Raw genomic sequence first — 12,866 nt, forward strand, 5'->3', positions numbered from 1 at the left:
GCAAGAGTGTTTCAAGCTATAGAACTTACTTCTCCCTGACCTCTTTGGTCAGTTGTTGACTGCAGAAGTGCCACTCCAAGCTCTGGCCTGACACCACAGGAGGGCACAGTAAATATTTGCTCACCCCCCAAAAAACACATTGCTGGGCACAGTCAGCCAGCAGGGTGTATAGGTGCATGTCTCTGGTCTTGGAGGTTGCCAAACCTTCAGTGTTCTTAAGCCAGTCTTGGAAAAAGAAGGACGTGACCCCAGGATCTCAAGCCTCTTTCTGCGTTCCTTTAAAGACCCAATGTCAGCCTGCTAAGAAGCAAAATTCATAGCTGATAACTGGCTTTTGGGGGAGATGTCACTCATGTTGGTGCTGGGTGTGGTAGCCTGCTGCTTTATAGCCCTTGGACCACCCTCTGGCTGCAGCATCACGTGGTGCAGCCCATCCCCACCAAGTGGGTGAGAACCAAGCTCAGGTAGCATCCCTTTTTCTAGGAGACCTCAGTACTCCTAACCTGTAAGGTGAATGGATTTTCAAGGGTGCAGGTGACTTCTCTCAGTGTTTGTGACAGGACAGGGCTGAGGCAAAATGCAGTGTGTCAGTATTTTTCAGTTGAAGTTTCCATTTTTTTCCTAAGTTTTAATTTCAACCCCTAAGGGGAAAAAAACCACAAACATTAACAAAACAGATGATTCTTCTATGTAATGTTACATTTCCTTATAAGCAAAATGCTCAAATTCCATATGAATCCTTTTTTTCCAAAGACAGATTAGATACTTTGACCCAAAATCAAATGCTTTTCACTTCCAGCATGGCCCAAGAGATCAGACATACGATTTTAATGATTCATGATCTGTCACTTTGAGGCTGTTTATTTACAGGAGTAAGTTTGTTTCCATGCAGAAACTGGCCTTGGAGGGGCTGTAGTAAGCACGGCTTCCCTAAGTTTCTCCAGGAGCTACAGCCCTTGCCACACATGCTGGCTGGTGTGGCTGCTGTGTGGCTGCCCTTGGTTCTCCCTCCTTTTATTCCTCCCTCCATCCCATCCAGAGGCAGAGCTGATTTCATTGGCAGGAATTTAATTTAACCTTTGGATGTAAAACAAGAAGAATAAACACTGATCCCTGTTGAGAGGGAAGATATTGCTGCCTTGAAATTAAAGCAGGTATCAAGGCTGTATGGTACTGACTGGATGTGATTCTTTTATGAACAGTGGAACAAAAAGTATCTGGGAAATCTTATTATTTCACATCTCATAAATAAAAACTGTGTGCATATGCATCTTTACTGGGGACTGAAGCAGGGACTGGGCAGGAAGGCTGTTTATTAAAGGAAGCTGTTCAGAAAATATTGGCCAAGTGCAGTTACGGGAACGATTCTTGTCTTACTGAAAATTACAATGTGGCTTTCCTGGCAAATAACTTGATTTGACCACTTCTGGTTTTGTTTAGGGAGCCAATGCCCTGGTCACATACACGATTATCAGTGGTGCAGATGATAGCTTCCACATTGACCCCGAGTCAGGAGACCTGATAGCCACCAAGCGCCTGGACCGAGAGCGCCGCTCCAAGTACTCCTTGCTGGTTCGTGCTGACGATGGCCTGCAGTCCTCAGACATGAGAATAAACATCACTGTTAGTGATGTTAATGACCACATCCCCAAATTCTCCAAGCCAGTATATTCCTTTGACATTCCGGAAGATGCCACTCCAGGTAAGCAGGAAATACTCTAAAATAGATTGATTTTTTTCCTTTTTTCAGTCCTCAGGAACTCAAGGGGGAGGGGGTAGCTGACCTGTCTGATCTGACCAGGAGACAGAAGATGCTGAAGGCATCTGAAGATGGTGTGAATCCAATTACAGGGTGGAGAAGCAGAGGGAATCACCTCATGCTGGAAGTCTGCTTGCTAGGAAATCCATATCAATAGCAAGGTCAAATTTATTTTCAGTGGAAAATGAAAAAAATATTGCCACTCAATCCTAGATGCAGAATAGGCATTGTGCCTGTGTCCCAGTGGAAGCCTACTGAGTAGGACCACTTAGAAAATAGCAAACAGGAAAGTGGGAGGAGGAATGACATAAAGGATACAAACGTTTAACCTATCACAAAGATGTAGTGGTGATGCTAGTATTGATTTAGTGAGCTACCTTCAGTATGATTTGCAGAACTGATTTCATCAAGGTTAGGATCAGCAAATGGGTGACCACTGAGCGGCTAGTAATGCATTGATTCCTTTATGATTTTCCCTACATAGACTAACCCTAGTATAATGTTTCCTTGATCTTATCTTTTACTCCTGTTTTTGACAATGCTTTTGTAGAAAATCTAACCTCGAGATGATAAATTCTGGTTGCTAGATATGATCACTGACCCTCTAAAGTTACTGGTTTTTTCTTTTAAAGTGTGTTGCATATGTGAGAGTGTTTCAATATTTTAAAGTTAGGTCAAAAGCTAGAAAATATTTAGACAAAAAAACGGTGCTGTATTATTACGTCTCCAGATGAGAAATTAGTATTACTTGCACTTAAATGTTTCCTGTATGTTATACAGACTGCTAGTATAAAAGCAGTATCTGTCAATATTAGTAACGGAAGCATCTTAGAACCTTGTTCTAAAACATGAATAGACAAGAATTGCAAAAGACATGGTAATAGCTTTCCTGCTTTTATTAAGGCTTTGACTTCTAATCATGGGAGGCTGGGCTTGGCACAACCAAGATTACCTCCATATCTCCAACTTTTGCACTGTCCTCCACAATCCCAGTCCCAAAATTCAGTGGTGTTTTGTGTTAAAGGATTAAAGTGCAATCTGCTGTGCCTCAGGGGTCTGATCTGAAAGTAATCGAGATGCCTGTGTTGCATGGGGTGGTTTTGTTTCTGAGCTCCACTCTTTCTTCTCTCCTGTCACTCAGGAGTTCTGAGGCTCAGTCTGGTTTAGCAGGAATAACCCTGGAAATGCCCAGTGTAATTCCCTCCAGTTTAAGATGAGGCTTCTCTCTTTAATAATTCATGGGGTGTGCATTTGTGCCTGATAGCCAGCTCAGCCGTGATGGATGCCAAAGGGAGAAACGGGTACGAGAGCAGCTGGCAGTTTTGTCTGGAGGGGAAGAAGCACTGCAGGATTTCCCCTTCATGACTCTGCTCTCTATCCCAGAGAATAATCCCTGTTCCCCTTGCAGTCTGGCAGCCACAGCTGAAAATTGTACCTTCCCTGAGCCCCAGTGAGGCTCTTCACTGAGCTTCCCTGACCCTGCTGAACAGCAAACTTGCCTGGAGGGTTGATAACCCCATCCAGCTTCCCATCCTGTGCCTCTCCACTAATTAATGCACAATTAGAAAGCTTAAAGCATAAGGTAGTCAAATGAATGTAAAAGATACCAGCATCTTCATCTGGGTTAAAGGAAATTCTTCTTTCTAATGATAAACGATTTTAATTGTCACATTGCATGAAAATAGTTAACTGTGCTGCAATGCATGTAATTCATCTGGTTCAATGGAAAAGAAATTATTTATTTTCTTGGAATTGAGCTAATCTTAATTATAATTAATGTTTGAAATACTAAAAAGTGACACTTAATTTCCAGACTTTCGTAAGATAGGTCAGTCATGCAAACACAGCTATGCAGAAATGAAAACAATGGCACAAATTCACAAGGAGTTGAATTTCAGAAAACAGTGAAGAAATGGACCCCTATAAGGTTTCTAGTTTTCAAACCACAGTTACCCTATGAAGGTACTTTTTCAAAAAGTAGAGCTGGGATATTTGATATATAATGACACTTCAATTTCTGCATTTAGAAAGAAATACCTAGAAGGTTTCAGAACTCAGAATTGTCTGTGGGAAGGAGAGGATCCTCTGAGTTATAGAAAGAAAATACCTAGCCAGGAGAAGAGGTATTTTTGCCCCCTCTGATATCTCATCTGAACATGTTCCCCTTTAAAGATAAAACCAAAAATTCATGGCCGTTTTTTGTGCTTTCTTTGTTTTTTTTAATGGTAACCCTTTAAAATAAATACACTGAATACTGTTCCTTTCAGCTTTGAAAAACCTTTCATAGTAGCTAGCCATACAAAACTGTGGCTTGAACTTCTGTTGGAGGATCCCTTTTATTCCCCAGAGCTGCTGGATGATGAGCTTGCTCTTATCCCACCAGTGAGCAGACTGATTTTGCTGTCCTGTCGTGCTGTGCAGGTTCCTTAGTGGCAGCCATTCTAGCCACTGACGATGACTCCGGAATCAACGGGGAAATCACGTACACTGTTAGTGAAGATGATGAGGAAGGCATCTTCTTCCTGAACCCTGTTACTGGAGTCTTCAACCTGACTCGGGCGCTGGACTACGAGGTGCAGCAGTATTATATCCTCACTGTCCGTGCTGAAGACGGGGGAGGCCAATTTACTACCATCAGAGTGTACTTCAATATCTTGGACATCAACGATAACCCACCCGTGTTCAGCATGACCTCATACAGCACATCTTTGATGGAGAACCTGGCTCCAGGATCTGCTATTCTCAACTTCAGCGTCACTGATGCGGATGATGGTAGGTGCTTCTTCGTGTTCTCTATCTCTGATGATAAATACATATTTCACCTTAGCAACATATTAAAAGACCTACTAGAAAAAGCAAATTAGGGCTACCTTTAGGATGCCATCACATGCTTAAATTCACTGCATGCTGTGTAAATAGAAGTTAATTTTCTTACTTTTCACATTAGGTTTAAGTGGGTGGTTTCTTCCTTATTTTTCTTTGCAGTACATTAAACATGTAGTCAAATACTGCTTTTAACTTCTGTTGGGAAAATGAGTTGCAGAGCTGTATTTTACCTAGAGCCTGTTAGAGCAGTAGAACACTGATTTCTCCCCTGGTGCTTAGGTTACACATTTAAATTAGACCTAAGTGTTCATTCAGACTGCTTTTTTCTTAAAGCTCATAATATATTCTAATAACGTTCTGGCAATATGAGACATTATCTGCAATCATCTTAAATGTAATGTAACGGAAAGCATATCATGAAGAGAATTGTGATCTACAGGGTATTGATAGTGGAGGTTAAAAAACTGATTAAAAAGGGATAATGAGAAAATTTCTCATTAAAATAAGTTTTAATGTAGGGATTATTTACAGCATCTAGGTGGTGTTAATGTGTCAGAGTATGAAATATATAATGTTTATAGCTTGCTTAATCATTTTGCTAAACAGTTTATGTCCAAGCAAGAATAATTATACAATATTGCCATGAAATACATAAAAGTAATTCCATAGCACACTGTGTTCTCTTAAACATGCACAGACATTAGTCAGTGTGGTTTTATACAAAGTCATTCATAGCACTCATAGTGACTCTACAGGTGAAGGTTATTTTTGTGACATGTTGAGCCACCTTGTCTCCTCAGCTTGACGCTGGCTCAGCAAAGCCCATAGAAACATCTTGCACTGAAATGTGTTCTTCAAGTGCAAAGCGCCTACATACTTGGAGGAATCTCAGTTTATGCATACAGAACAACTGAGCTGATCAAGATTATTCAGTAAAAGAGTTTTTCATCAGGAAAAGCTGAGTTGTTCAAGTCAGACATTTTTGTGGGAACATATATTTTGTGCTGATAGATGGAATTTTCCATGGTAAAAATTGTGCAAGTGGTTTTTAGATCAAAATAGGAAAGTGAGTAAGAAGACATTCCGTAAGATAAGCCAAAAAGTCAGGAATTATAACTTGGTGGTACTGGCTATTCTTGCATGGATCTCATTCACCACTCTTGTTAAAGCTCTAATTTTATGTAAACTAACTATACATCAGAGGAGAAACTTGTGCTTCCATTATTTGTATCCAGGGAAGGGATTGTTCCTTCAGACCTGTAGATAAATGGGTTTTGTCTAATCTATCTCCTTCTATTTCTCATTTTCCTGTTAAGAGTACAATCCCTGGTTTCAAATCTTTTTGGAAGTTAAATTCACTTAACCATTATGGGTTTGTTTTCCTTTTCTCTTGCACCTCATACATTAATTTCCATCTGCACGCAGCAGACGTCAACTATATCATAGCACTGACATATCATTTTACATTCATCATGCACTCAATTATCAAGGAAGCAAATGAGTATTTGAGGAGTAATGCAATGAAAAGTCAGATTTCTTGCCTTTTATATTTTCTGGCACATGTATTTTTCTAACTGGCTGGATTTAGAATTAATAGGGCAGAAATTTCATTCCAAGAGCATGCCAAGTTGAGTTTCCCCATAGGATGATAACTTCAGCAAATGTTATGATCTATTGGTGTTTACATTTCAAGCCCAAATTTGTTATCCTGTGTCATCTTACATATATCTAGAGTACAGAAATGCCTCATACTGTACTCCTCTACATGTGTCTCAGAGATCGTGCACTAAATGCATACAAATAACATTTCAGAGATTATGCACATTCTGTGATTCCATAGTTTGAAAGAACTCTGAAAAGATGCTTGTTTATAACAACGTGTGCTCGGTGTTTTAGGATAAATATGGATGAAGGACAAAAATGTGGTGATAGTGAAACTGTTGCCATTTTAATTTTAGCGTTCAACACAGCCTTTAGGAGACAGTACCTGTTTATCCCAGCTTGGACAGTTTCATATACAGATACATAGTAAATATCAGCTACAGCTCTTGGTTATTTACAGAGCAATTAAGAACTCAGTTTCATTGAACACATTCATTTTTGAGATTCAGATTTTAATTTTATCCACATCAAATTATCAGGAAAATCCTCAGGGCAAAGCACAGGCTTGTCTGTTTGTCAAAAAGTAGAGCAAGGTATTCCTCCAGGCAAAAAACAGTGCAATTTCTCAGTTAGACTCTTCAGGTATTCACAGAATGGATGGAGGAAGTAGGATTTTATTTTTTTTTTGGTCTTATTAGTAAGTAATTCAAAACAGAAACAAAACTCTTAGAAAAGTGTCATCATTAAATTGGTGGCTCCATGTCTGAGCTGTCACTCAGTTTTATGACATTAACCCTCAGATTTAATAAACCCAAAGTTCAGCAGAGAGACTGCCCCTACATTCTCCCTAAGAAAAGCCCAACACCCAACCTGGGGAGAAGAAGGGGATGGGTGAGATGCACAGTGGCAGGTTGGCACGCTGTGTTTAAAAAGTAATCGTTCATTAAGCAGCAGTCCTGGCTCCAGAGGTGTTCAGACAACTCTCCTTTTGCTTCACCACTTACTCTATATAAGCATTAACAGCATCAAAACCTAGAGAATACAGTACAAGAACCCAAAAAGGGACATGGAGGTGAATTAAAGAACAAGAAGTAAGTTTTATAGGAACAAACACCACCAAAAAAACTTTGGGGGGGGAAAAAAACCATTTTAAAAAAATAATTTTCTTCAGGAAGATCTTATTCCTAATTTTGTCATTTGACAAAGATTTTGAATTGCCAGAAAGCACTTGAAATCAGAATACTTTCATCCATATAATTAGCTGAACAAAAGATAGATTAACATTAAACTTTCACAGCCTTTCACTTGATCAAAGTAATGTAGAAACACTAATATCTGCATATAAATGTATTTATTCAATTGCATTAAAATATTTTGTCTTTCATGTTTGCTTCTATTTATTTTATAATTAAGTTCCTACAAGAGAAGGAGAGAAGGAAAGATGCCAATTAGAGTAGCCACTGGGGGAAGTCAAGCAAGACTAGGGTTCCCAACTCTGAGCATAATCAACAGCAGAGATGAGTAAGTCTAAGGCAGGAATAGTTTTATTATCAAAGCAATTCAGTCAGAGGGGAAAGAGCTGCTTAGCAAAAATGACAAAACACCCAGCAAAGTAACCAGCTACTTAAGCAGACAACTTGGTTTCTTTGCATGAAAGAAGCAATTTTGAGGGTTAAATTAGTATCAGTCTGTTGAACTACTAATCCTAAGTCACAGTCTTTATGACCCAGGAAAGAAAACAAAGTCTTGAAAATTAATTAAAACAGGAGTAACATAGAGATCTTAATTATAAAAAATATTTTTATACCTATAAATAAATGAGAAAAGACTAATTTCTATTAGGTGTTCCCAAAAATTAGTTGTTTAGAGTGAACTCTGGAGTTGAAGCAGTAGCATACATTTGTTTCCTGTATGGCATATTACAGGTCATTTCACAGCCTTGTCAGGATTCAGGATGCATTTTCTCTTACCAGAATTATAAATCTGTCCCTTGACCATAATTGCTGGTTATGTTTCGATCATAAGATGAGGGCTGTTCATCTGATATTTTGGAATACCATGCCATATATGGGGAGCATACCTCTCCCCAGTACTCACTCCTGGCTTCTTCCAGCTGGGCTTGGGAGTTCCTGTTGTGGTTTTTTTAATTAGGTTGAAGAATTCATGAAGTAATTACATTAATAATAATGTTGCTTTATTGAACTGGGCAGAAGAGAGGAAAACAGATGTTCAGAGTACATCAGAACGATTGAGTCTTGGTTTCTGATGGAAAATCCTTCAAAACCTTTATCTCTCTGACCATTATAGGTGGAGAAAAAGTACATGTTGCCATTGTGCAGCTGCTGCTGAATAAAAAGCAAAGATGAGCTCTGCTGGCTGTTCCCTCTGTGGAACATCCTTCCCTCTCTCTCTTCAATTCTTGTCAGAAAATAGTTATTTCAAAGGCTTCTGCTCTACTGTGAAGCATGGCTGAAATTAGCTGATGGATTCAAAATTGGTGATGAGGAGGCTGAGCAGAAAACACAATTGTACATTTCCTATGGAAGTGAGGCCAGAAATGTTTATATGTAGGTCAGTGGAATTAATTCATGTTCTCTACCTTTCTTCTCCCCACACCACCAGGCTCCAACTCACAGCTGTCCTTCAGCATCACATCTGGGGACAGTGCCGGGCAGTTTGGCATAGACAACAGCGGGGTGCTGAGCATCAGGCAGCCTTTGGACCGGGAAAGCCAGTCTTTCTACAGCCTCGTTGTGCAAGTCCATGACATGGCCCCTCTCCCAGCCTCCAGGTACACAAGCACAGCCCAAGTTTCAATTATTCTACTGGATGTGAACGACAGCCCGCCAAGCTTTATCTCCCCAAAACTGACCTACATCCCGGAAAACACGCCAATAGATACGGTTGTGTTCAAGGCACAGGCAACTGATCCCGACAGTGGTCCCAACAGCTACATTGAGTACAGTCTGCTCCGGCCCCTGGGACACAAATTCAGCATTGGAACTATTGATGGTGAAGTGAGGCTTACTGGGGAGCTCGACAGAGAAGTTGTGTCCAACTACACCTTGACTGTGGTAGCGACAGACAAGGGCCAACCATCTCTTTCTTCATCTACAGATGTGGTGGTTATAGTCCTGGACATTAATGACAACAACCCGCTTTTTGCCCAAAAACTTTATAAAGTCGAGGTGGGGGAAAACACTTTGACAGGGACAGATGTAATCCAGGTGTTTGCTACGGATGGAGATGAAGGTACAAACGGGCAGGTCCGCTATGCCATCGTGAGTGGAAATGCCAACAATGAGTTTCGAATCGATTCTGTGACAGGGGTGATAACAGTTGCCAAGCCTTTGGACAGGGAGAAAAAGTCCTCCTACACGTTGACTGTTCAGTCAGCCGACCGTGGGAGCAGCCCAAGGACCGATACCACAACAGTCAGTATTATTCTGAAGGATGTCAATGATTATATCCCCACATTTGAACTTTCTCCCTACTCTGTGAATGTCCCTGAGAATTTAGAGATACTCCCGAAAGTTATTCTTCAGGTGAGTACATTCAGCAAATGAATACGTCTCCTACAGTTATTAGTATGCCTCAGCATATGGTATTAATGGATAGTGTCTTTTCTCCAAAATTAAAAAGGTGCAAAATAATTTAATATTTGCCTCTTGGCTGTGATCCAGCATGCAGTGGCTTCTTTTCCTTTTTGTTTGTTTGGATGGGGTGGGTTTTTTGCTTGTTTTTTACAAAAAGTTGACAGCATGCTTTTGAGTTGCATTTGTATTTTCCGTCCCTGACTTGCATCCTTCATCAGGACTTTTAAGAGGTTGCTCTATCTCTCATCTTAGTCTCAACTTTCATGTAACAAATCTCTCAATCTGATCATTGCCTACATGGGATGAGGCTCTGTGCCAAACACTGAAAGAGCACTAACCGGATTCAGGACGTGCAATGCTTGCTTTGGTATGGAGCTCAACCTATGCCAGATCATCTGATCTGTGGTTTTCACTGAGCCCCAACACAGTCTTTACTGTATTTATGCTTCAGAAAAATAAGCACTCAACTATTTAATATTTTCAAACTATGCATTTAAGTCCATCACCATTGCATTAAGTAATTTTCACAATTACAGCTAATTTATACTAGGCTGAAGTTGTGCCAAGGGGGGTTTAGATTGGCTATTAGGAGAAATTTCTTCACTGAAAGGGTTGTCAGGCACTGAAACAGGCTGCCCAGGGAAGTGGTGAAGTCACCATCCCTAGAGATATTTAAATGATATGTAGATATGGTGCTTAGGGACATGGTTTAGTGGTGGACTTGGCAGTGCAGAGTTAACAATTGGACTCTATGTTCTTAAAGGACTTTTGCAACCAAATGATTCTGAAGCATTTGGATTTGATTCAAACCTTTAACTTGGATTATTGTCACAGAGAATTCATCAGTTCTTGATATTTCTTCTCACATGTTTGCATTGCTGTTATAGGTTGTAGCAAGGGATGATGATCAGGGCCTAAACAGCAAGCTTACTTACGTGCTGGTGGCTGGAAACGAAGAAGGAGCCTTTGCTCTCTCAGCCAGCGGAGAGCTGCGCCTGGTGCAGAGCCTGGACCGGGAGGCAAAGGAGCAGTACGTGCTACTGGTCACAGCTGCTGATGCAGGTGAGGCCAATGGGCAGTCTCTGCTGCTGCAATCTCCTTGTCATTTGAAAGCACTGCATTTGAACAGTGAAAATATTCTCCACAGGAAAGAAATACTGTATAATGATGATCTGGTACATTGGTGGGTGGACATCGTACCCAAGCTTCAGTTGAGATCTGTCTGGGGAGAGCTGGGCTGACCTGATGTTGAAAGGAACTAGGTTTCTGGAAGTTGGGCTTTTGTCCTTATGTCTAGTTGTTTGATATTATTAGACCTCACTACAGATTTAAGTAGGTTATTTTTTGCCCTGCAGTAGTAAGTGGTCCTATCTAGGTTATAAGAGCCTCATGCATGGTAATAAAAAAAGCCCAATATAAATGACAGTAAAACGTGATAGTGTTGTCATAAAAAATGTGTAGACAGGTCAAGTCAATGGACAAAAGACAGCTGTGGAGTACTTAGTTAATCTTACCAAAACCTTACCCTGTAAAGTAATGACAATTTACATTTTAGGATTTTAATTTTCCGCTTTGTCCAGCATCCAGTCATACATTTGCTCCAGATCCCAAATGTATTCCAGGGTCCCTTAGATTAAAAGAGGACGTGAATTCTTGTTATGAAGATTTATTACACTTTCACTTGAGGGGTGTCTAAGCTCAAAAATGTTTATTCAGGTTTTGATATGAACCTTAGTAATGAAGACATCCTGCATCATTTTCTGCACTGATCTCTGGTCCCCCACTGTCTGATGGATTTATTGCAGAACTTGTTCTTACTTTCTACTGATAAAAATAGAAGCAACCCCAACTTGTTGACAAGTGGATACAGTATTGTTTTCTGCCATATTGTGTGCAGTATCTTGTTTTCAGTGACAATATCTATGGCTTGTATTTTCCTATTGCAGCAGTGCTTAGGTATTTCACAGTTTGAGCACAACCAAAGCTGCAAAACAGTTTTAGGACTTGATGTATCATTGGTTTTGTCCTTTGGCTAAAGGTACCTTATGCTTTGCATTTTTTACAGTGGCTTCACATTACTTTGTAGCCACAAACTGCTCACTTGTGACTTGGACTTGCTTGGGCTTGAGCATCCTTATGTTCCTTCAGAAGCAGAGGGATTTGTAAAGGAAAGCAGATCCTTGGTGTCTGTTTACTCTCCCAGTCAAAGTCAGCAGGAGTCAGGATTGTACAGACTTAATAGCTCTGCATATATACATTGAATACTGTTTGAAGCTGGTGTGTTTTATTTGCTGTGTTCTTCTAAAGCTAACTCACAAGTTGTTATTTATCTCATATTAGTGTTAAAAGCAATAGCAGAAGTGCTCAGAAGCAGCTGTTTGGCTAAATTTAGCTCATCTGTGCTTTACAATCTAACTAATCCTGTTAGCATGATTTGGTATAGTTTGCTACTAGCCTGGTGAATATTGTTAGACAGCATCTTCTGGTTAGACTGAAGACTTTGCTCTAAATCCATGCCATCAAAGAATACAATTAAAACTATGTTAGTAATAATTTATCTAAACTAAAACATCACAGAAAAATGTCCAGCTACAGTAGAAGTCAGTGCCAGAGTATACCTTGATTTCACTGAAGAGGGATGTGGAACACAGTCATAATAGATACATTTAGTACTTTAAATATATTGCATGCTTAAGACACTTTTAGGAGATCCCTGTTATGTTTGAATTACTCATACTGCATTCAGGCAGTCTAGATGGTAGAGAACACTGTCATGTAATTCATTTGAGATCTCTGAAAAAGCCATGTTTGTCACAATATCGTAGAACAAACAGGCCAAGTTACAGACTCTGGGATTTCTGTCATGCTGTGTCTCAAATTTTATATTTCTATCATTTACATTATCATTCACAGAATGCACATGTACTGCTGTTGACATTTGGCAGCTGAGTTGGAAAAATATCGTAGGAGGAAGCCTTTTTAAAAGACTTGCAGCTTATCAGAAGAATATATTTCTGAAGAATATATTAGAAAATAATGCAAACCAGTACAAGAGCTACCAGTATGGGTACGTGATGGATATT

At 40.0% G+C, this 12,866-nt stretch overlaps 1 protein-coding gene across 1 annotated transcript in view; it reads left to right on the top strand.

Moving 5' to 3' along the window:
* The window catches only part of FAT4 (FAT atypical cadherin 4), a 268,723-nt gene that overhangs the window by 199,594 nt on the left and 56,263 nt on the right, over positions 1–12,866 (top strand). The window contains exons 4-7 of the mRNA XM_010008976.1: positions 1,441–1,702; positions 4,181–4,531; positions 8,810–9,732; positions 10,671–10,845. Coding sequence (XP_010007278.1) covers positions 1,441–1,702; positions 4,181–4,531; positions 8,810–9,732; positions 10,671–10,845 — 1,711 coding nt within the window. The remainder of the gene's footprint in view (positions 1–1,440; positions 1,703–4,180; positions 4,532–8,809; positions 9,733–10,670; positions 10,846–12,866) is intronic.

Source organism: Chaetura pelagica, unplaced genomic scaffold (assembly GCF_000747805.2).
Source record: "Chaetura pelagica isolate M959 unplaced genomic scaffold, ChaPel_1.0 scaffold221, whole genome shotgun sequence".
NCBI lineage: Eukaryota > Metazoa > Chordata > Aves > Apodiformes > Apodidae > Chaetura > Chaetura pelagica.